At 43.2% G+C, this 25,028-nt stretch overlaps 2 protein-coding genes across 3 annotated transcripts in view; both read right to left on the reverse strand.

Moving 5' to 3' along the window:
* LOC137535392 (zinc finger protein 665-like) overlaps positions 1-25,028 on the reverse strand; it is a 976,927-nt gene that overhangs the window by 83,063 nt on the left and 868,836 nt on the right. The gene's annotated exons all lie outside the window — the stretch shown is intronic.
* LOC137535409 (zinc finger protein 84-like) overlaps positions 1-25,028 on the reverse strand; it is a 44,831-nt gene that overhangs the window by 6,537 nt on the left and 13,266 nt on the right. The window contains exons 2-4 of the mRNA XM_068257245.1: positions 15,185-15,301; positions 14,987-15,069; positions 14,562-14,874 (exon numbers count right to left, since the gene is read on the reverse strand). Of these exons, the coding sequence (XP_068113346.1) occupies positions 14,562-14,874; positions 14,987-15,069; positions 15,185-15,290 (502 nt within the window). The 5' untranslated portion in view covers positions 15,291-15,301. The remainder of the gene's footprint in view (positions 1-14,561; positions 14,875-14,986; positions 15,070-15,184; positions 15,302-25,028) is intronic.

The raw sequence follows: 25,028 nt of genomic DNA on the forward strand, positions 1-25,028 counted from the left end.
AGATAGTGGGTTTAGTAGCATACAGTCGGTGATGTTGGCTGGTGACAGTAAGTAGTAAAGGTGGTCATACATCTATCGACTTGGCGGCTGATCGAACATCTGATTCGATAACTATTATCGATGCCAGCATAAACAATAGTGTGCATGGCGGTAACTGTGTGCAATAATCGCAAACGACAAATGCTTTTAACCACCACCCCCCCCCCCCCCCGCTAACCCCCCCAAATGTTTTCTGTGGCCCCGGCACCTGTATATTTATACTTATCTATATCTGCCACACTGTCCCCCGAGTGTCCGTGCTGCATATCCATATTCATGTGCAATGCGACTACCAACATATAGCCAGCGGGACATGTGTATGTGACGTTACACATGCACCCCAAGTGCCATAACACCGGCAGCCACGCGGGGCGCCAATGTGGGAAAACAACGCAGACACTCAGTGGATGGGGGGACATGAAAAGTATAAACGCACGGGTATTGGGAGGCTCAGCAACTGGGGGCAGCGAGGCAGCATCACAAGGCCGATTGCTGAAAGTTTTCATGCTGAAATCGATCGGGAATTGGCCTGCAGTTCAGTCAACAGATCTCTCTCTGATCAGATTAAATCAGAGAAAAGATCTGTCTTCTGGTTGAATCTGCCCATCATTGCTAGATGTATGGACACCCAATGAGTTTGTAATTTTTAGAAAAGAGCTTACATTTCCCTGGTGGTAGTGGGTGAAAGGATTGGCAAAACATCCTTCTCTCTGGGAGTCAGGCAGAAAGCTGCCTTCAGGGGGCGCATTACTCTCTCCCTTCCAGCCCATGAGACCGCTCTCCATGGATACATGTTTAAAGAGACTCCGTAACGAAAATTGCATCCTGTTTTTTATCATCCTACAAGTTCCAAAAGCTATTCTAATGTGTTCTGGCTTACTGCAGCACGTTCTACTATCACCATCTCTGTAATAAATCAACTTATCTCTCTCTTGTCAGACTTGTCAGCCTGTGTCTGGAAGGCTGCCAAGTTCTTCAGTGTTGTGGTTCTGTGATGCATCTCCCCCCTCCAGGCCCCTCTCTGCACACTGCCTGTGTATTATTTAGATTAATGAGAAAAAAGGAAAACAATCGAGAGCCCCCGATAGTGTATTATCGTAGATAAATGGTAATACGTAGAAATAGTAATATAATATACTCACAAGTGTGGGTTGCCGAGATTAGGCAACCACTCGTAACACAGTCGGGGAGATTGGACCTGTCCCCGCTCAGGTTAAAAAGTCGCTCTCTGTGCGGAAAGAAGAGGGGTATCCACACCCATCCACCAAGTGGATAATCGCGTAATAAGAAATACAGAGGCGCCAATAGGATAAAAATAGTGCCAAATTAAAAACCATAAAATTGTGGGTGGCAATGGTGGAGTTGCCCTCCCTACAAATAACACAAGACCACTTTGTGTGGTGAAACAAATTTAATCAATTTAGTACTCCTAGTAACCAAAACAATTTGCAACGCGTTTCACGGGACCCAAGCCCGCTTCCTCAGGCAAAAGACAATTACAAGCAGGAGCAACTGTAAACAAAAACACATACATAAAATATAATCAATAAAACATACAAATAGAACAGTGAAAATTAGTAGCGATGATCAGAAATTGATCGAAAAATGTTCATAAAAAATAATAAAACATATATATATATATATATAACAAATAGTAGTAACGATGATCAGAAATTGATCAAAAATTGATCATGAATAACATGATTGTGCAAGAATGCCAAAAAACAATGCCCATAAATAAAATAAATGCCCATAGATAACTGTGATCTCTATCTTGGGGGCAATCTAATCATGATATAATAAGAAAATAGGATCATATATTAATAATGTTCGGTTCCAACTATATATTATAATAGACATGCAATAATTCATAGTGGATGCCGCCTCTTTAAGAGATTTATATATTTCCACACATGATAGCACAAAAAGAAATATTAACATGATATGTCTCCATTTTCATAATCCTGACATATCTCCATCTACCTTGGACAATATACATCTATACTTAAACTTATGGTTGGTAGGAAGACATGATTGCACATTTCCACTAATAAAAAGATACACATGATAAAAGAATAAACAAAAACCTAAAATGAGCAGATAAAATGAGCAGAGGCTCTACATTGCGTCTCTCTGTAAACAAAAACAAGCCCTGCGACCATCTATCAGAGCTAGGTAAACAATCCATATCCATGGAAGTTCTAGCTATAGTCCTCCCACCCATAGTGGGGAACGAGGTAACAAACAATAAACCATGTATAAACTAAATCCAGCGAACTTACCCAGCAGTAGTCCGTACTGACTTGGCACCTCTGTGTTTATCGGGCGCCCTCTCAGCTACTATATACCCCGCACTGAGTAACGGCTAGTGGTGGGCGTGGCTGATGGATTTCCCTGTCAGGCGTGCGCGCAAGTGAACACTGGCTGTCGCGCAATAATACCATCATAGGTAGTAGGTCCCTGGTAAATATGCGTCATCTGTGGGCATGAATGCAGTGTAGCCATATCCACAGGGGCTGGTGTTGGAAACCCAGGGGGCGGAAGTGCGTCATCTATGGGCAAAAAAACCCCCGCCGCCATATTGTAAGCTGGAGGATTAGCGCCTCCTGCACTAGTGGTAGTTATTATGGGCCAAGGGTAATGATAATATGATAACGGCCCTATAGCAATAGTCAGTATATTGGGCTAAACAATACAACAATAAATAAACAAAGAAAAAATTATTACGGGGAAATAAGAGAATGGGGCTATTCTGCAGTAATGTGTATTCAATTCTGTATCCTCGCCCCATCTAGTGGTGGAAGCGTATATTGCTGCAATGTAGGAAATGTTAGGAACTATCTATAAAACATTGTATAACCTAGCTGGAAACAAAGTAGCTGGTATGCTATATAAAGAGCACTGGTCAGGATAATCTTGGTCACTTGCTTGGGTAAAACTAATGATAAAAATATATATAGTAATGATAAAACAATGAAGTAAAAAGTCGATCGCCAATATAAAATGTAGTATATAAAACAGTGACACATAAGGTAAGATTGCAGTATTATAGAGTAAAAGAAGAGAGCGACTGTTATGGGGCAAATAAAACTAAATTAAAATAAAGACTAAAAACCAATAACCCATAATGAGCAAAATATGTGTGAGCCCATATCAGCCTATACAAGCCTCTAAGTATATTTAGTTATGCTTGTTTTAGTGAACCATCATAAGGATGATTGTGAGATATGTAAGTTGTGCTATATCAGTGCTAAATAAGAGCCGTTGGGGGGTACTGTCTCGCGTCCTACACCCACCTGGTTATTATATTGTGGTATGGTACTATCTAAAATGTTTTTTCCAGTTGTTCATTCAATCCTAAGGGTACTAAAGTTTTTAAGGTTTGGATCCAGAACATCTCTCTGTTTTTTAGAGTCTGGATCGCATTTGGTATAAGTGGATTGATTTGTTCCAAAGCTACGAAGGAAAGCAATGACACATTTCTATTGTGAGTATGGTCAAAATGTCTGGAAAGACTGTGTGTGGCTAGGCCTTTTAAGATGTTGCGCCTATGTTGCCCAATTCTGTCCCGTAGTTGTTGGCTTGTGCGCCCCACGTATTGTATATCACAGGGACAGGTCGCTACGTAGATGACCATTTTAGAATCACAGTCTATGTTTTTTGATGGGGTAAGAAATATCGTCAACTGTTGCTACCAGATGATCCGCATTCATTATGAAGGAACACGCCAAACAACGTGTTTTGTTGCATGGGTAGGACCCTACTGGTTGAGGTGGTGTCTTTGAAGCTGTCCTGATTTTACTTGGTGCCAGTAGATTACGAAGGTTAGGTGCTCTGCGAAATGTCATTATCGGTTTTTTAGGGATACAGTCTCGTAGATATGGGTCCTGTTGTAGGATATCCCATCTGTTGGTCAGAATATTTTTTATGTTGGTGTGTTGTGCATTATATTTAGTGATGAAACGTAGTGTGGTTTCTGATCTGTCATTATCGGTCTTTGGAGATATGTGGGGATGTTTAGCTTTGAATTTTGCATCTCGTATGAGTTTTTTCGGGTATTTTCTTTCCTTAAATTTGTTGACCAAAGTTTTGGATTGTGTCTCATAATCTTGTAAATCCGTACAGTTTTTATAGATGCGTTTGAATTGGTTATATGGTGTGTTCGTGGTCCATGGTTTGTAGTGAAAACTATCGAAATGGATGTAGCTATTGGAGTCAACCTGTTTAAAGAAAGTTTTGGTTTTAATTTTATCCTTATTATGGAACAAAATCAGGTCCAGAAATTCCAGAGATGACTTACTATGTTGGGAGGTGAAGGATAGCTTGGCTCTGTTTGAATTAAGGTAATTAAGGAATAACGGAATCAGTGATGTATCACCCTGCCAAATGAAAACTAGATCATCAATGTATCGTTTGTATAGCACAATGTGATCACGAAAAGGGTTATTGTTGTGAATGTAGATGGTCTCTAGTAATCCCATGGCTAGGTTCGCATAGCTGGGCGCAAAGCTGCTGCCCATAGCTGTGCCCCCTATTTGTTGATAGATATTGTCCATAAAAGAGAAATAATTGTGTGTTAGTATAAATTCGACACATTGTAACAAGAAGTTTTTCTGTTTCTGTGGCATGTCCAGGTCTGACTGCAAAAAGTAGTGTGTGGCTTCAGTACCAAACTCATGCGTGATATTGGTGTACAAAGCTGTTACGTCACATGTTAACCATGTATAGTCAGGTTTCCAATCGTAGTCTTTAAGTATGTCTATAAGATGTTGTGAATCTCTAGTGTAGGACTCCAAATTACGCACATATTTTTGTAGATGCTGATCAACAAACTTAGATAGGTTACTGGTGATAGAGTTAATACCAGATATTATGGGTCTTCCTGGGGGGTGTTGCAGATTTTTGTGTATCTTTGGTAATTGATAAAAAAAGGGGGTAGTGGGGTTCTCAATCATAATGAAATTTTTCTCGTTTTTAGTGATTAGGCCATCCATCATAGCAGCATTAATAAAGGTTTTCAGTGCCGTGTGATATACAACAGTGGGATCCGAGGGTAATATGCGATAGCTAACCGGGTCGTGAAGTAGGCGGTTGGATTCGTTAATATAATCCTCTCTGTTAAGTAACACTATTCCTCCTCCCTTATCTGCGGGTTTGATAACCAAGGTGGTATTGTTTTTCAAGTTATTGAGGGCAATTTTTTCTGATTGTGTTAAGTTAGAGGGGAATTTTACATTATCCTGACACAATCTTTGTAGGTCCTCCAGTGCCAATGCATAAAAAGTTTCTATAAAGTTACCCTTGGAGGCTGTAGGATAAAACCTAGAGCGGCCTTTCAGGGAAGTGACTATGCATTTTTCCAATTGTATTTCATGTTCGTTAACCGTAATTATTGGTGTAGTGTATATTAACGAATCCAACCGCCTACTTCACGACCCGGTTAGCTATCGCATATTACCCTCGGATCCCACTGTTGTATATCACACGGCACTGAAAACCTTTATTAATGCTGCTATGATGGATGGCCTAATCACTAAAAACGAGAAAAATTTCATTATGATTGAGAACCCCACTACCCCCTTTTTTTATCAATTACCAAAGATACACAAAAATCTGCAACACCCCCCAGGAAGACCCATAATATCTGGTATTAACTCTATCACCAGTAACCTATCTAAGTTTGTTGATCAGCATCTACAAAAATATGTGCGTAATTTGGAGTCCTACACTAGAGATTCACAACATCTTATAGACATACTTAAAGACTACGATTGGAAACCTGACTATACATGGTTAACATGTGACGTAACAGCTTTGTACACCAATATCACGCATGAGTTTGGTACTGAAGCCACACACTACTTTTTGCAGTCAGACCTGGACATGCCACAGAAACAGAAAAACTTCTTGTTACAATGTGTCGAATTTATACTAACACACAATTATTTCTCTTTTATGGACAATATCTATCAACAAATAGGGGGCACAGCTATGGGCAGCAGCTTTGCGCCCAGCTATGCGAACCTAGCCATGGGATTACTAGAGACCATCTACATTCACAACAATAACCCTTTTCGTGATCACATTGTGCTATACAAACGATACATTGATGATCTAGTTTTCATTTGGCAGGGTGATACATCACTGATTCCGTTATTCCTTAATTACCTTAATTCAAACAGAGCCAAGCTATCCTTCACCTCCCAACATAGTAAGTCATCTCTGGAATTTCTGGACCTGATTTTGTTCCATAATAAGGATAAAATTAAAACCAAAACTTTCTTTAAACAGGTTGACTCCAATAGCTACATCCATTTCGATAGTTTTCACTACAAACCATGGACCACGAACACACCATATAACCAATTCAAACGCATCTATAAAAACTGTACGGATTTACAAGATTATGAGACACAATCCAAAACTTTGGTCAACAAATTTAAGGAAAGAAAATACCCGAAAAAACTCATACGAGATGCAAAATTCAAAGCTAAACATCCCCACATATCTCCAAAGACCGATAATGACAGATCAGAAACCACACTACGTTTCATCACTAAATATAATGCACAACACACCAACATAAAAAATATTCTGACCAACAGATGGGATATCCTACAACAGGACCCATATCTACGAGACTGTATCCCTAAAAAACCGATAATGACATTTCGCAGAGCACCTAACCTTCGTAATCTACTGGCACCAAGTAAAATCAGGACAGCTTCAAAGACACCACCTCAACCAGTAGGGTCCTACCCATGCAACAAAACACGTTGTTTGGCGTGTTCCTTCATAATGAATGCGGATCATCTGGTAGCAACAGTTGACGATATTTCTTACCCCATCAAAAAACATATAGACTGTGATTCTAAAATGGTCATCTACGTAGCGACCTGTCCCTGTGATATACAATACGTGGGGCGCACAAGCCAACAACTACGGGACAGAATTGGGCAACATAGGCGCAACATCTTAAAAGGCCTAGCCACACACAGTCTTTCCAGACATTTTGACCATACTCACAATAGAAATGTGTCATTGCTTTCCTTCGTAGCTTTGGAACAAATCAATCCACTTATACCAAATGCGATCCAGACTCTAAAAAACAGAGAGATGTTCTGGATCCAAACCTTAAAAACTTTAGTACCCTTAGGATTGAATGAACAACTGGAAAAAACATTTTAGATAGTACCATACCACAATATAATAACCAGGTGGGTGTAGGACGCGAGACAGTACCCCCCAACGGCTCTTATTTAGCACTGATATAGCACAACTTACATATCTCACAATCATCCTTATGATGGTTCACTAAAACAAGCATAACTAAATATACTTAGAGGCTTGTATAGGCTGATATGGGCTCACACATATTTTGCTCATTATGGGTTATTGGTTTTTAGTCTTTATTTTAGTTTAGTTTTATTTGCCCCATAACAGTCGCTCTCTTCTTTTACTCTATAATACTTCAATCTTACCTTATGTGTCACTGTTTTATATACTACATTTTATATTGGCGATCGACTTTTTACTTCATTGTTTTATCATTACTATATATTTTTATCATTAGTTTTACCCAAGCAAGTGACCAAGATTATCCTGACCAGTGCTCTTTATATAGCATACCAGCTACTTTGTTTCCAGCTAGGTTATACAATGTTTTATAGATAGTTCCTAACATTTCCTACATTGCAGCAATATACGCTTCCACCACTAGATGGGGCGAGGATACAGAATTGAATACACATTACTGCAGAATAGCCCCATTCTCTTATTTCCCCGTAATAATTTTTTCTTTGTTTATTTATTGTTGTATTGTTTAGCCCAATATACTGACTATTGCTATAGGGCCGTTATCATATTATCATTACCCTTGGCCCATAATAACTACCACTAGTGCAGGAGGCGCTAATCCTCCAGCTTACAATATGGCGGCGGGGGTTTTTTTGCCCATAGATGACGCACTTCCGCCCCCTGGGTTTCCAACACCAGCCCCTGTGGATATGGCTACACTGCATTCATGCCCACAGATGACGCATATTTACCAGGGACCTACTACCTATGATGGTATTATTGCGCGACAGCCAGTGTTCACTTGCGCGCACGCCTGACAGGGAAATCCATCAGCCACGCCCACCACTAGCCGTTACTCAGTGCGGGGTATATAGTAGCTGAGAGGGCGCCCGATAAACACAGAGGTGCCAAGTCAGTACGGACTACTGCTGGGTAAGTTCGCTGGATTTAGTTTATACATGGTTTATTGTTTGTTACCTCGTTCCCCACTATGGGTGGGAGGACTATAGCTAGAACTTCCATGGATATGGATTGTTTACCTAGCTCTGATAGATGGTCGCAGGGCTTGTTTTTGTTTACAGAGAGACGCAATGTAGAGCCTCTGCTCATTTTATCTGCTCATTTTAGGTTTTTGTTTATTCTTTTATCATGTGTATCTTTTTATTAGTGGAAATGTGCAATCATGTCTTCCTACCAACCATAAGTTTAAGTATAGATGTATATTGTCCAAGGTAGATGGAGATATGTCAGGATTATGAAAATGGAGACATATCATGTTAATATTTCTTTTTGTGCTATCATGTGTGGAAATATATAAATCTCTTAAAGAGGCGGCATCCACTATGAATTATTGCATGTCTATTATAATATATAGTTGGAACCGAACATTATTAATATATGATCCTATTTTCTTATTATATCATGATTAAATTGCCCCCAAGATAGAGATCACAGTTATCTATGGGCATTTATTTTATTTATGGGCATTGTTTTTTGGCATTCTTGCACAATCATGTTATTCATGATCAATTTTTGATCAATTTCTGATCATCGTTACTACTATTTGTTATATATATATATATATATGTTTTATTATTTTTTATGAACATTTTTCGATCAATTTCTGATCATCGCTACTAATTTTCACTGTTCTATTTGTATGTTTTATTGATTATATTTTATGTATGTGTTTTTGTTTACAGTTGCTCCTGCTTGTAATTGTCTTTTGCCTGAGGAAGCGGGCTTGGGTCCCGTGAAACGCGTTGCAAATTTTTTTGGTTACTAGGAGTACTAAATTGATTAAATTTGTTTCACCACACAAAGTGGTCTTGTGTTATTTGTAGGGAGGGCAACTCCACCATTGCCACCCACAATTTTATGGTTTTTAATTTGGCACTATTTTTATCCTATTGGCGCCTCTGTATTTCTTATTATTTAGATTAGGGCAGCTTCTCTCTTCTCTCTTATCTTTTACAAGCTGGATAAATCCTCCTCTGAGCTGGCTGGGCTTTCACATACTGAGGAATTACATACAGGCAGAGCTGTCTGCACTCTGCAGGAAGAAACAGCCTGACACTTCAGTGGAAGATAGCTGCAGGGGGAAAGAAACACACAAATGATCTCTTGAGATTCAAAAGGAAGGGTGTATACAGCCTGCTTGTGTATGAATGTATTTTCTATGTGTGGACATACTGTACATCAACCTACTTCCTGTTTTGGTGGCCATTTTGTTTGTTTATAAACAAACTTTTTAAAACTGTTTTTAACCACTTTTAATGCGGCGAGGAGCGGCGAAATTGTGACAGAGGGTAATAGGAGATGTCCCCTAACACACTGGTATGTTTACTTTTGTGCGATTTTAACAATACAGATTCTCTTTAAGGGGGAGGGGCATCTTCCAACTGCAGAATTATCATAACCTCTACTCTAAATGGCTGGCTGAGTAAACCAATCACTAGGAATGGAAAAACATCCTGAATGAACGTTCGCAAAAGTGTTTGCAAATGTTACCATGAACATTTGCGAAAACCATTTGCAGCAAGACCCATTGACTTTAACTGCAGTCAATCTTCTAAACCCTCCAGGGCATCCTTGCAGCCACAATTTCTTTCAAGAAGGTGTACGAAGCGTATCAAAGCCCGGACAGTGGCATGGTGGAGGGGCATCAATGGTGAAATATGTATTCAATGCAAATGCTTAAAGAATGGTCGATGACCGCCAACTTTAGCAGTTAATAGCAAAGCCCCCCCTTACATACTAGAATCAAATTTCAAGGGTATGTTAAGGGAACAGCAAAACAATTTTCACAAAGATCTTGTAGTTTTTGAGAAAACTGATTTTAAAAAAAACTTTAAATGTCCCCTATCAATATCAAAAACCTCCTGTGGCTCACCCCAATTCATCGTGCTAAAATTAGTAACCCTATTATAAAACACTCTCTTCAGGTATGGGATAGCTGCAAGTACTCTGGTCGACTAATGTCTGCCCATAGGCCACTACTTTCCTTCTTGGGTAACCCCTCTTTCCCTGCAGCTTTAAACTCCTCTGCCCCATACCATTGGTGGGTTTCAACTAAACTCTACAGGATCCAAGACTTTATTACTGATACCGGCATGAAGTCCCTAGGCCACCTACGCGATAAGTTCGCGCTCCCACCCTCTGAGTTGTTTCGCTATATGCAAATTACTCATTTTGTGAAACAACACATTGCAAATGCGGAATCCCTCACGAGCAGGACCTTTTTTGAAAACATATGTGACTCTAACCCACAGGCATCGGGGGTAATTTCATTCATATATAGGGAGCTCACTCTCACACACTCTCAAAACAAACCGGACTACATACTTAAATGGGAAAGAGAACTGGGCTTACAAGTTGACTACACTGATATGTGTGATATTTGGGAAAACATCCCCAAGACGTCAATAAATGCTGACCTGGTTGAGATAAATTACAAACTACTGTTTAGATGGTACCTAGTTCCCCAGAGAGTGGCCAAGTACAATAAAAAATGCTCGGGAAATTGTTTCAGGGGATGTAGAATGACGGGTTCTTTTGCCCACATATGGTGGCACTGTAAAAAAGTAAGAAGGTTATGGATTAGGGTCTGTACCTGGGCATCATCCCTAATCCATGCCCCAGTTTCGCGGAATCCTCTCCATGTTCTATTAGGCTGTCCATACCCCAATCTATCCCCTACTCAAAATACTCTCATCAACTTTATCTTTACTGTAACTAAAATCAAAATAGCGGCAGCCTGGAACACCCAATCTCTTTCATTTGAAGCGGTCAAGAACAGGCTCGGCAATATCTTGTTCTTCGAGAAATTGAGGGCCCGAATGAATGACAATATGAAAAGGTTTCACAAAATCTGGGACCCATTAATAACCTACTTACTAAACCCTGAACAAATAGCGATGGTGCGTAATCAATGACCTTGTCATGGTTACTTCTCAAAAGCAAGGATAGCTTGTATAAGGAGGATCAGCTGGGGCATCCCTTGTCTCCGGAACTTCTACAACTTTTCTATGACTTTTCCCTTTTCCTTCTCTATCCTTACTTTCCTACACTCTTAAACTTCTTTTTGCACCTTGTTTTATCTGCTGAATCCCTTTTATTTTAGATCTTACCGTGGAGTTATGGATGCTAGATCTTCATACCACGATATTATAATGACCGCTAAATTAAAACGAAGTCACTTCTTTCCAGTTTACAGTCTATATCCATTGTTGCAGTTAGTACCTAACTGATTTGATCTAGGCTTATGCTAGCTAGTTAGCAAAACCTGACTTCGCTGAAAAACAGGTTTCATGGCCAAAGGTACTGGACAAGATACAGTTGGTTAGTCCCCATCCGACCCCATTGGGGCTAGTGACGGATGTCGGGTTATCCTGCAAGTTTGCATCCTGGACATTTTGCCTGATTACACCTGGGAATTAATGTTTAATCCTTCAGATATGTGATATATGATAAATAGTGTCTTATGATTGTATGGGTTACAATAAGTTTAGCATCAAATGACTGTATTGTTTTTGCTTATCCCTATAACTGCAATGTCATGCTGTAAAATTGTTCTTTCCCCTTCAAAATTTTTTCTTCAATAAAAACGATTGAAACAAAAGAAAAAAAAAATGGATTTTAAAGAGAACCCGAGGTGGGTTTCTGGAACCAATATTAGGACACAGAGGCACATTCTGCATACAATCACCAGCCTCTGTGTCCTAACAGTGTGCCCCAGGCTCCCCCCGTGCTCTGCTGTCCCCCCTTATTAAAACCACCAGGCTAGCGACACGCAGATTGTTGCTAGTCGGCTGTTTAAATTGATGCTGCCACTCACCGCCGCTCCCCCGCCTCCTCTATAGCGCGGCTCCCCGCCTGCGTCCCTTCCCTCCCCACCTCTGTAAGCAGATTGGAGGAAGCTTACGGAGGCGGGGAGGGACACAGGCGGGGAGCTGTGCTATAGAGGAGGCAGGGGAGCGGCGGTGAGTGGCAGCATCAATGTAAACAGCTGTCTAGCAAGAATCTGTGTGTCGCTAGCCTGTCGGTTTTTATAAGGGGGGGGGGGGCAGAGCACGGGGGGAGCCTGGGGCACACTGTTAGGACACAGAGGCTGGTGATTGTATGCAGAATGTGCCTCTGTGTCCTAATATTGGTTCCAGAAACCCACCTCGGGTTATCTTTAATGTCCGCAAAATGACATTCTGCAGCAAAATTCAGGATGTCATTGCTCTGGGGCTTGCTATGCTTAGTATAGTACAGTGTTCTCCCCAGAAAGGTTTTCCAGCCGGGTGGCATGAAAAAGTAGCCGGGTGGGGCGTGATAACAGAATGCAGGGTCGGCGCTTCTCTGCATACAGCAGAGGGGAAGATGAGCCGATGACAGCCGGGTGTTCACCAAAACTAGCCGGGTGGAGCACCCGGCTAAAAGAGCCCGGGGAGAACACTGTAGTATACTCAGTATAGCAAGTCCAGGGCTGGAATGGGATTGATGTGTATGGCACTAGCGTGGATCGACACATGCAGCATTCGAGAGGCTATGGCGTGGGAAAGTTTCCGAAAATACTGTCATGGGAGTAACGAAAGGTGTTTATTTTTAATTAAAATCATTAAAGGACTTTATTCGTGGTTGCCTTTTATTTAATTTAAAGTCTTTGTGGAAATAGGTAAGGTGTACATTAGTACCCCTATACTCCTTTCACCTGGAGAGGGGATTGGTATCTGGGAGTCACCGTCTTAAAGGAGACTCCCGGATGCCACCATGAACCCCCAGGGTGTCAACGCCCCACCTCCTCCTGGTAATGCTCCTTGTCCATGGATTGGACAAGGGCTCTGGGGGAGGCTTGGGATACCATGGACCATGTGGGCTGGTGTAGCTCAGGCCGCTCCACAATCTGGCTATCCCGGCCTGCATGGATGACAAGAAGTTAAAGAGGTTTGGGAGGGGAACCCCACATCATTAACAAAAATTAACTATGATTTGGCCATTAAAATGCATGGGGGGATAGCCAGAATTAGGACCCTGGACCATTCGGGAGTCCCCTTCAAGAAGGGAAGAGCCAGATACCCTAGGTGAAATGAGTATAGGGTTACTGATATGTCCCTTATTCATTTCCACAAATGTCCTCAATTAACCATAAATACTTACCTTCTGTTAAGCCCAGTGCACGCCGAGCGGTTTTAGCAGCGATCCGCCAACCACATCCGCCTGTGAAAACGCTTGGCTAATGTATCTCTATGAGATGGTGCACACCAGCGGTTTGAGGTTTTTAGCAAACCGCAAACCTGCCTCCTGCAGCACGTTTGCGGTTTGCAGAAGCGTTTCTGCTTCAATGTAAAGTATAGGAAAAACGCAAACCGCTCTGAAAAACACTACATCAGAGCGGTTTTCCAGGCGTTTTTGTTACAGAAGCTGTTCAGTAACAGATTTTACTGTAACAGTATTAGTAATCTGCTTCACAAAAACGCTCCCAAAAACTGCAAGGCATGTTTAGAAAACGTCTCTAAACATGTCTAAAATCGCTCTGAAATCAGCTCCAAAAACCACTACCGTTTTGAGGATCTGCTCGCAGTTTTAGTGTGCACTGGGCCTCACTCTCACGACAACATCTTTGGAAATGAACCAGCACCATATCCTCGATACACGATGAAGGACATAGAATGACGCAGACGCCAAGGCCTGCTCTGATGACTGAAGAACAGTGTCGATCTTATTCCCAGCCCTGGACTTGCTATACTAAGTACAGCTATCCCCAAAGCAATCGCATCCTGAATTCTGCTGCAGAATGTCATTTTTTCTTTGAAGTATTCAACATCTATTTTCTCAAAAACTACAAGGTCTTTTTGAAAATGATCCCCTTGTCCGCACTTTTCTCCTGAACATACCCTGCAAATTTGGTGATTCTAGCATGTACATGGCTTTGCTATTAACTGCTAAAGATGGTGGCCATTGATTTTCATATTAAATGCAAACATATCTTTACCACAAAAATTCCCTGTAAAAATAAATGGCCAACGGTCTTTATTCAGCAGAAATCATTCACCCGTCAACTAGTATGTCCATCTTTACCAATCACGTGGCGGGAAAGGAGGAGGAAGCAGCCAGCAAGTCACCCTACAGAGCTCCCATGGCCTTAAGGCTCCACATGATGGGAGCATGAAAAGGCAGAGTGAAACTTGGTGGTGCTCCAGGTGCAAGTCTGGAATGGCTGTACCTAAAAACAGACTCACCTGTCCTGCCCTCTGCAAAAGTGTCCTCCACTTTAATTATCCTTATATCTCCATCCTCCACAGACTGCTGATCACTTCTTATATCTATCTCCTCCTCTTCTTCTTTAATGGTCACCATCATGACACCCTCCTCCACAGACTGCTGATCTTTCCTCACATATGTCTCCTCTTCTTCCTCTTCCTCCTCCTCCTCTTCTTCTTTTTTAATTGCCCTCATCATGCCACCCTCCTCCATAAACTGCTGATCACTCCTCACATCCGTCTCTTCTTCTTCCTCTTTAACCACAACATTTAAATGCATCAGTTCTCCATCCTAAGTGCACAAAATGAAAGCTTATTTCAATTGTGAACACAGATAACAGCATATGCAAAAGGTAACAATGTCACAAAGTTTGGGGTTTTTAATGACCCTCAGCTCCACCTACCTGATAACGGTGGGGGATGGTGGGATCCTGGGAATAAAGAGGACCTATACATCTCTCTGGTGGTATTCTGTTACTGGATCCATCTGTAGGAAACACACACACTGACTGAATACATTGCTTCCATGTTTATCAGATGAGGGGTGAGCTAGGGCCCTTCATACTGCTCTATCTTGTATAAGTAATAAAGTCTCCTCTTACCAGGTGATGTGAGGGGCGGCTGACTCTCCATTGTGACATCCTTGTAGAGGTCCTGGTGTCCTTCTATATACTGCCACTTCTTTCTGGGAAGCAGACGTCCTGACATCTTATGAGAACCTGACACAAACAATGATACATCACATTGGTAGTATTGTCTCGCATTCATCAAAGGATCAAACCCACATTCAAGGGGAGTGTGACAGCTGAAAAGAGGGATGACGCCCTCTATGCAGTATTCAACAAGGAAGAAAACTGGCACATCCAAAATTAATCTTTATTGGTTCCATGTAAAAAATATGGCCAACGTTTTGGAGCCGCGTAGGACCCCTTTATCAAGGCAATATTTGCTCGGAGGCAAAGATCTGTCCGCTGATGTGCAAAAGTTCCTGCATAGGAAGTTGTGAGCTGCTGCTGCTAATCCCAGGCAATACACATTGCTGTCAGCGAGTGTTAGAGGAGCCAGACTCCCAACTTCCTATGCAGGAACTTTGGCACAGTGGCAGACAGATCTTTGCCTCTGAGCAAATATTGCCTTGATAAAGGGGTGCTACGCGGCCCTGAAATGTTGGCCATATTTTTTACATGGAACCAATAAAGATTCATTTTGGATGTGCCAGCTTTCTTCCTTGGTGAATACAAACAATGACTGAAGTCAGACTGGATTAGCTGCATGCTTGTTTCAGGTGCGTCTTTCAGCCACTACTACAGCCAAAGAGATCAGGATAGCCAGGCAACTAGTATTGTTTAAAGAGACCCAGAGACAATCTAGCTACCAGTTTTATACATACCTGGGGCTTCCTCCAGCCCCATCAGCCTGGATCACTCCCATGCAGCCGTCCCCCGCTGACTCTATTGCCGGTACCGGGTCCAGTCTTCTCGGCCTGTCAAACCAGTCGACGCAAGCGCCGTGCACTCCCTCCGTATTGCGCAGGCGCATGTGTAAAGACCCAGAGGGAGCCCCTGCGCATGAGGAAGTCTGGTTGCGTCCGGCGGAAGTGACGGGACCCGGTACCGGCGATGGAGGCAGCGGAGGACGGCGGCGTGGGAGCTATCCAGGCTTATGGGGCTGGAGGAAGCCCCAGGTATGTATAAAATCTTTTCCTATTTTTTTATAAGCTTCATCTCCGGTTCCCTTTAAAAAATAAAAATCCATATCCCTCTCAGTTTAGGTTCCCTTTAACCATGGTCAGCCGATCGGCAGACCTAGGTGTTAAGTGGGTTTCCATGGAAACGGCCGCCTCCATGTCAGTTCACGGAGGGTGTCTCCGTGAACTGCCTGCAAGCCTCCGATCACGGCTCGCAGGTGAAATGTAAACACGCGGGGAAGAAATCCTCGCTGTTTACATCGTATGACACTGCAGCAACGCCGTAAAGGAGATCAGCGATCCCCGGCCTCTGATTGGCCAGGGATTGCCAGCATCTGATAGGCTTAAGCCTATCCTAGGCGGCGCAGGACGGATATCCGTCCTGCGCAGCCTGCAGCATAAGGGAGAGGGAGGGAAGGGCAGAGAGGGCGGAAATCGCTGCGGAGGGGGGCTTTGAGGAGCCCCCCTGCAAATCACAGATAGCCGGCGGCGATCAGACCCCCCCAGCAGAACATCCCCCTAGTGGGGAAAAAAAAGGGGGGGGGGGGGGAAGTCTGGTCACCCTGCAGCAAACCTGATCTGTGCTGTGGGCTGGAGAGCCCACGCAGAAAAGATCAGGGAAAAGGAGAGTGGTCCTTAAAGAGGAACTCCAGTGAAAATAATTTAATATAAAAAGGTGCTTAATTTTTACAATAATTATGTATACATGATTTAGTCAGAGTTTGCTCATTGTAAAATCTTTCCTCTCCCAGATTCACATTCTGACATGTATTACATGGTGACATTGTTACTGTGGGCAGATTATGTAGCTGTTCTGGCTTTAACAGACAGCTATAAACAGCCATTTCCTGTGTGTGTCATTGTTACATTGTGGCAGTTTGCCCAGAGTACCGTACGGTACCAGAGCCTCTTGTGGGAGGGGTTTCAGCACAAAATCAGTCATACAGCGCCCCCTGATGGTCTGTTTGTGAAAATCATTATATTTTTCATGTAAAAGTGGGTATCAGCTACTGATTGGGATAAAGTTCAATTCTTGGTCGGAGTTTCTCTTTAAGTGGTTAAAGAAAGCCAAACTAAAAGGCCATCCATAGACTCCATTTGCTGATTATAAATAATGAGGGAGAAAAACAAATATCGCATACAGAGCATATCTTAGCCGGGCACACAGCATTTTCATACATCCTAAATGGACACTTTGCACTGCGGCAAAGAGTGGGTGTGGTCATATTTGCACGCTAATGCGAATTGTTAGCATCTTACCTCATCTGTATAAGGAGATTGCAGATTGTATGGATTGTACAAGCAATCAAATTGTATTGCATGTGAATGCCTTCAGAATTGCCTCTGGATCTGAGGCCGAATGGTAAGCTGGGGCAAAGGGAACAGGCATTGGAGGGTGATGTCACACTGCAGGCCATGCTGGGCATTGTAGTGCACTACCCAGCCTCTCTGCCCACACACATCAGGAAGGCATGTAATCCCATACAGCAGCACCGGCCTGGCTGGTCACAGGGATGCCGCACACACACAGCTGGATGCTGCAGAATGTTGTGTTTGTATGAAGCATAGACCTGTCACCAGATACGCCCCCATTCCCTTCAGTCCTATTCCCTCTAGTGACTCTGGTGTGGTCTCCAGGGCAGCTCAGCTGGGGGCTCCTCCACCTCCTGCTCAGCAGAACAGAGGATCCTCAGCTGGCACAGTAATATAAGAAAGGGCAGGATGGGGCAGAAGAGACAGCCAGAGATAGGACAGCTGCAGCACATCCTCACCAATGCAGCTCACCACCAGGATTCCATTGAAATGTTGTCCTTCCCTCCTGTGTGATTAGCTGGCCACAGAGCAGCTCCAGCATTGGCTGGTGGGAAGCTGGTGTGCTTCTTCTATTGGCCAAACTCTCCTGCTCCTTGGGAGGGCGGGACTTTTGGCCATTGCCCTGTGACAGCGTGAAACTCCTGATCTGCAGGATAGCTAGGCAACTGGGATTGCTTATTGCTTAACCTCCTTGGCGGTAACCCCATGTGTGACACGGGGTAAGCCGCCGGAGGGTGCCGCTCAGGCCCTGCTGGGCCGATTTACATAATTTTTTTTTTGCTACACGCAGCTAGCACTTTGCTAGCTGCGTGTGCATAACGATCACCGCCGCTACCCACCAATTCGTCGCGCCCCCCCCAGACCCCTTTCGCTGCCTGGCCAGTCAGTGCCAGGCAGCGCTGAGGGGTGGATCGGAACACCCGCTGACGTCACGACGTCATCGCGATCGTCGCCATGGCGACGGGGAAGCCCATACAGGGAATCCCGTTCAGAACGGGATTCCCTGCAGTGTAAAAGCGCCGGCGGCGATCGGAGGGGTGGGAGGGATAGCGAAGGGAGGGGGGAAGCATGTAGCTAGCGCTAGGCTAGCTACATGCTTTGAAAAAAAAACATTTTTTTAAAAAGTGCTGCCCCCTGGCGGATTTATTGTACCGCCAGGGAGGTTAAATGGAAATAAATATGGCAGCCTTCATATCCCTCTCATTTCAGGGTCTCTTTAAAGATGAAGAGGAATCCCAGCAGACAGCATTTACAATCAATGTTTATCACAGCGGCATTATCTTGATTCAAGGCACTGAATGCAGACTAGAGAAATTTGAGAAGCTCTTCCCCAATATCAGAGAAAAAGCAGGAAACTATAAAACCATAAACAACCCTGCTACAAAAATATGTGATGATGATCAAACTACAAAACAGGGAGAACAACTCCCCTCCAGAGACTCTCAAACAGACCCTTCACACCCCTCCCTGGAGACCCTCATAAACTGATTGCCCAAACTAGAAGAGTTGCTTTTTAGTAGGAGGGCTATTCAGTCTCTTTAAGGGCTCGAACCCACTAGAGCGATTTTGTGAGCATTTAGGGAGCGATTCAAAGCGGTAGCGATTTTCCTAAACGCTCAGCTAATGTTAATGGATGGGCCAAATTCCACTGGAGCGATTGCTATTACCAAAATCGCTAACGCAGGACATGCAGCATTTTTAGCATTTTGCATAAGCGTTTCTGCAATGTGAAGTATATAAACCCTGGCGTTATTGCTCATCAAAACCTACACAGAGCGATTTTGCTAGCGTTTTTACATTACTGCACACTGTAAAAAAATTACAATTAACCACTTAAGTCTATCTGGACGAATATCCGTCCAGATAGACTGCCCTGCTGCTGCGCCATGTGCGCAATCGCACACGCTCCCGAGCGTGCTCCCGCATGCCCTCGCCGCCCTCCGTTAACCCAGAGATCAATGAATGGGAACATAGCTCCCATTCATTGACCTAAGTCCCCAGCAGAAAAACCGACGGCCTCTTATCACAGGCCGCGGTCTTTCTGCGGAAAAAAAAAAAAAAGTTTCCCATCCTCCTAATGTATCCTGGAAGCAAGAGCGTTCGCTTCCAGGACTTTTTGACTGTGGCCATCTTGTAGCCAAATAGTAAAGCTACACCCACATACATTTTTTAAAAAATAAATACATATTACAACATTTAAAAATGACTGTTTACCTCCCACACCAAAAATTACCCAAATAACATTTTTAATTAAAAATAAATAAAAAAAAAAAAACAACAAAAAAAGAAAAAAAGGGTCTGACCTAAGGGTCTGAACTTTTTGAATATGCATGTCAAGGAGGGTATATTACAGTACTTTTTTTTAATTATAAGCTTGTAAATAGTTATGGATGTGAATTGAAAAAATACACCTTTATTTCCAAATAAAATATCGGCGCCATAAATTGTGATAGGGACATAATTTAAACGGTGTAATAACTGGGATAAATGGGCAAATAAAATATATGGGTTTTAATTACGGTAGCATGTATTAATTTCAAACTATAATGACCAAAACCTGAGAAATAATGGTTTTTCCCCATGTCTTTCTTAATCTTCCTGTTAAAAATTTATTTAGAATAAAATAATTCTTAGTAAAATGAACCACTCAAAGAAAGCCTAAATGGTGGAGGGAAAAAACAAGATATAGATCATTTCAGTGTGATAAGTATTTATAAAGTTATTGGCGAATGAATGGGAGATGAAAGTTGCTCGGAAGCCTAAGGTGAAACAACACTGTAGGCTGAAGTGGTTAATTGAAATGACCAATCAGAATTAAAAACGCTAATCGCTACACACCTGCTGGCAAAAAGCTGACACTTTTTAAAAACGCTACCAAAATAGCCAGCAGTCGCTCATGAACTTGCTTACAAACCGTTCATTAAAAACGCTAGTGTGATTGTGATTAGCGATATTGTTTTGTAGTGGGTTCCAGGCCTTAGTCGCCTATACTTTCCTAGTGGTTTTGGGTTACCCAGAGCTGCTTGGGTATTCTTTTGTCCAAACTAGAAAGAGACTTCACTCTATTCAGGGATGAAACTCAAAGAAGCCGATGTGTGAAAAACGCAAATAACCAACTGAGAGAAGAACTGGCCAGGCTGAAAAAAGAACACGCTGCTGCCCTGTGTGATACTAAAGAGAATCTGTAAAAAGAAAAACATCCCCTGGGTGGTACAAACCTCTGGAGGGGGAAGCCCCCTTCCTCATCTGTCCTTCTGTAACATGCTGTGTTTACAGGATCGCAGAGGAGCTTCCTGAGCTGATACACCCGAGAGATCAAGTTACAGTTGTGATTAGCCATAGATGAGGGAAAATTAGGCTAAGCTTTCTAAATATATATACAACGACAATTGCGGGTGATTGGAAAAAAAGAAAAAAGAAAAACACTTTGGCATTGCATCTTAAATCGAATCTGAGATGAAAAACTAACTAGAACAAGTAACTTGTCTATATATCTTACAGCATCTAAAGTTTAGATAATTTACACAGCATATCTAGCTGCAAACAGCTTCACCAGTATATGATTATTTCTTCCTGTGATACAATGAGAGCGGCCATATTCTGCTTGTCATTATTACACAGGCAAGCTGCTCTGCATCTCCTCCCCTCAGCCTGTGAAAACTCAACTCCCCTCTCCACCCGCTTACCTCTGAAATCTCTGGCTGGTAATGCCACCTCCTCCTCCTCCCCAGACTGAGCTCCCATGAGCACTTGCTACATGGGACTCAGAATGCCTAGGCACTGGAGGAGCTGTGGGCGAGGCTTGTTTAGTTTATAGGGAATTAGGGTATTAAAACAAAAAAAAAAAACAAAAAAAGTATTTGGCTTGAGGAATGCCCTAAAACTACATGTTAGGGGGCACAATTGTGCAATGAGTAAAAAATTCTCAAATCCACTTTAATCGTGGGGAACCCACTAGTGTGATTGCGATTAGGGTTAATCGCAATCGCAGGACCTGGTGTCCCAATGTCTGTAGCCCCACCCCTTAGCAGAAGAGGTCACAAGAGCTTCTCTGATTGGTCCTAGAGAAGGCACCTATGACCTCTTCCATTAGAGGGCGGGGCTATGGATGGAAGCCAGACATCTGGACACCTGGTAAAGTAGAATAAAATGTATATAAAAAAAAAACAAATGAAACGCTAATCAGCAGCGGTGTACAGATTACTTTACAGTGCTTCAAATTGTAGCAAAACATGATCACAAATCGCCCTAATAATTGCTGCACACAGCGCTGAAATGTAAAAGCACTGTAGCGATTCCTGGTGGTCATATGTACTTCTCTTGAACCAATAAGAGAATCACTTTTGACCTCTCCTGCAAGGAGTTGGGGCTACGGATGGAAGCCAGACATCAAGACATTTGGTAAGTACATTTAACTTTATTTACAATTCCAAACGCTCAGCCCCCAAATCACTGCAAAATCGCTTTTCAAAGTGATTTTTCTGCACTTCAATATAAAGCATTAAGCGCTCAAAATGCTGCATGCTCTGCGATTGCAATCACAATCGCATTGGTGGGTTCTCCACCATTTAGATCCATTAGCTTGGGAACTGCCGGCATTTGTTGGCAATGCAAAAGGCTGCCAAAATCACCCTAGTGTGTCCAAGCCATAAAGGGAACTTTAAGGGCTCGTTTCCACTATTGCGGTGCGGATTCCACCGCTGATGAAATCGCATGCTGATGCGATTCCGCATGCGTTTTGCCGCGAATTCGCATGCGAATTCGCATAGGTGAGGGTATATGCGATTTTAACCATGTCACTGCCTGTGTGAATTTACATTGGTACCTATGCGAATTCGCGGCAAAAAACGCATGGGGAAAACGCATGCGATTTCCCTATTAAATACATTGTGTGCGATTCGCCTGCATTCCACACGCAGGCGAATTCTGAGGGCTCTGCCGTGCAGAAAAATCCTGCACAGAAAAACGCACAGCAAAACTGACAAGTGGAAACAGGCCCATCTACTTGTATTGGCTGTGCGAATCCGCATGCGGACAACGCATGCGGATTCGCGATATTGGAAACGGGCCCTAAATCTTGCACAGGAGAGAAGGAGAACTCAAGAGAAATCCCCCCTGCACGTGTTTATAGAGAACAGCTTGCTTAATTCTCCCTTTTAAGCAAGCAATAAACTAGTGTAATTTGATCTCCCAGCCAACTCTGCAAGCACAGGATGTTAAGCCTGTTTATTCTCCCAGCAAACCAGGAAGTAACTACACGACAGCATGTCTGAGGAGCTCTATAAGCTGCAGCAAGGAAATATTTTTCTGTAAAGGTTATTATGCTGTTGCAGCAAAGGTCATTAAAGCGGACCTGAACACAGAACTTTCTCTCTGCTATAAAAGATAAGCAACAGCATATTAACTTTTAAAGAAAAAAAAAACATTTTTTTGTTACAGCGGATAGACACACAGCAGATTATTGCCAGGATTTCTACATCCTGCTTTCATGGAAGCAGACGTAGGGTTAACATCCTGTGTTTACAGGAGGGCAGAGGAGTTTCCTGAGCTGCCACAGCTGAACAGATCGAATTACACTGGTGATTAGTCACAGATGGGGGGAGGGGGATTAGCCAGGCTAAACTCTGTAAATAGATTCTAAGCCTCTAGCAGGGCCCTCCCCCCAGTGGTTCCAGCATGATTATGCAATCTCATGCTCTGATACTCCTCTTGTGGACTAGAAAAGACTATTTTGAATAAAGACACTGTACTACGGTTATCAAATCACTTGCATGATCTTGTTTTGTTGTGAGCTCCTTGTTAAAGTGGACCTCTACTCAGAAATTTCTCTCTGCTCTAAAAGATAGGCAACAGCATAATAACATTTAAACAAAAAAAAAAACATGTGTTTGCTACAGCGGATACAAACCCTAAAATAAATCTGCACAGTTTCTACTTCCTGGTTCATGGAAGCAGACATATTGTTTACAGCCTGTGCTTTTAAATGGGCTTATCTGCCATAGGCAGTCATGTGACCCAGGAAGAGATCAAATTACAACTAGTGATTAGACACAAATGAGGGGGAATTAAACAGGCTAAACTCTCTAAATACATTCAGGATGCATTTCTTTGTTTTCCTTCTATCCTGTGCAAGAGTTCAGGTTCACTTTAACCTCCTTGGCGGTAAGCCCCTATGCTCGGGCTAGCCGCCGGAGAGGATCGCATGGCCCCCGGAGGTTTTTTTTTTTTAATACAATTTGTTCCATATGCTTAAGTTAGCACTTTGCTAGCTAAGCATGCCCCCCCAAGTGCCTCCGGTCTCCCCCGACCACCTCCGGTATACATACCCCCCAGGGATCCCACGATGGCGCAGCCTTCCAATTAGCACCCGGCTTCGCTATGGGGAGGATCGGAACTGCGCATGACGTCATGTCCGATCGTCGCCATAGCGACAAGTGATGCTAATTGGGAAACCGCGGCTCTCGCTGGATCATGGATGGGTGAGTGTTGCCGGCGGCGATCGGGGGGTTCGGAGAGGAGCCGGGAGGGCTTGGGCAGCATAGTTAGCTAGCCTAGTTCTAGCTAACATTAAAAAAAACAAAAACAATTTAAAAAAATGCCTCCCGCGGACGCAACCACTTAAACTGCGTACCGCCAGGGAGGTTAAAGGTCCGTACACACGCCGGACTGGAGGCAACGACGGGTCCGTCGTCAACTCCCGCTGGGTGGGCGTTCCAGCGACAGTCCGGCGTGTGTACAGTCTGTCTGTCTATCAGTCCGGTGACAGACTGTACACACGCCGGACTGTCGCTGGAAAGCCCACCCAGCAGGAGGTGACGACGGACCCGTCGTTGCCTCCAGTCCGGCGTGTGTACGGACCTTAAGCCGCATCTACACCATACAATTTTTTTGTGCGATTTGATTCAATCTGACATGTCCAATCGGGATGCGATCTGATTAGATCGGTAGTATGATCAATTTGCCATTGTTTTGCAATGATATTTGACTACACTAACGAATCAAATCTCGATCGGACATGAAACTAAATCTAGACAAAACGGAATTTATGATCTTCAAACCCCGGTCATCCCTGCACCTCTCAGATGTGCAGGTCACTGTTAAGCACACTACCATTTGCCCTACCTCTCAAGCCCGCTGTCTGGGTGTCACCCTGGACTTTGCACTCTCCTTCACTCCCCACATCCAGAACCTCACAAAGCCCTGCAACTTCCACCTTCGTAACATCTGTAAGATTCGCCCTTTCCTGACCTCTACCACCACCAAACTCCTCATCCAAGCTCTCATAATTTCCCGGCTCGACTACTGCAATGCCCTTCTGTCTGGTCTCCCTATGACCCGAACAGCCCCACTGCAGTCCATCATGAATGTGGCAGCCAGAATTATCCACTCCTCCCATTGCTCCACCACAGCGGCTTCCCTCTGTGAATCCCTCCACTGGCTTCCAA

The sequence above is a fragment of the Hyperolius riggenbachi genome, chromosome 10 (assembly GCF_040937935.1).
Source record: "Hyperolius riggenbachi isolate aHypRig1 chromosome 10, aHypRig1.pri, whole genome shotgun sequence".
Taxonomy (NCBI): domain Eukaryota; kingdom Metazoa; phylum Chordata; class Amphibia; order Anura; family Hyperoliidae; genus Hyperolius; species Hyperolius riggenbachi.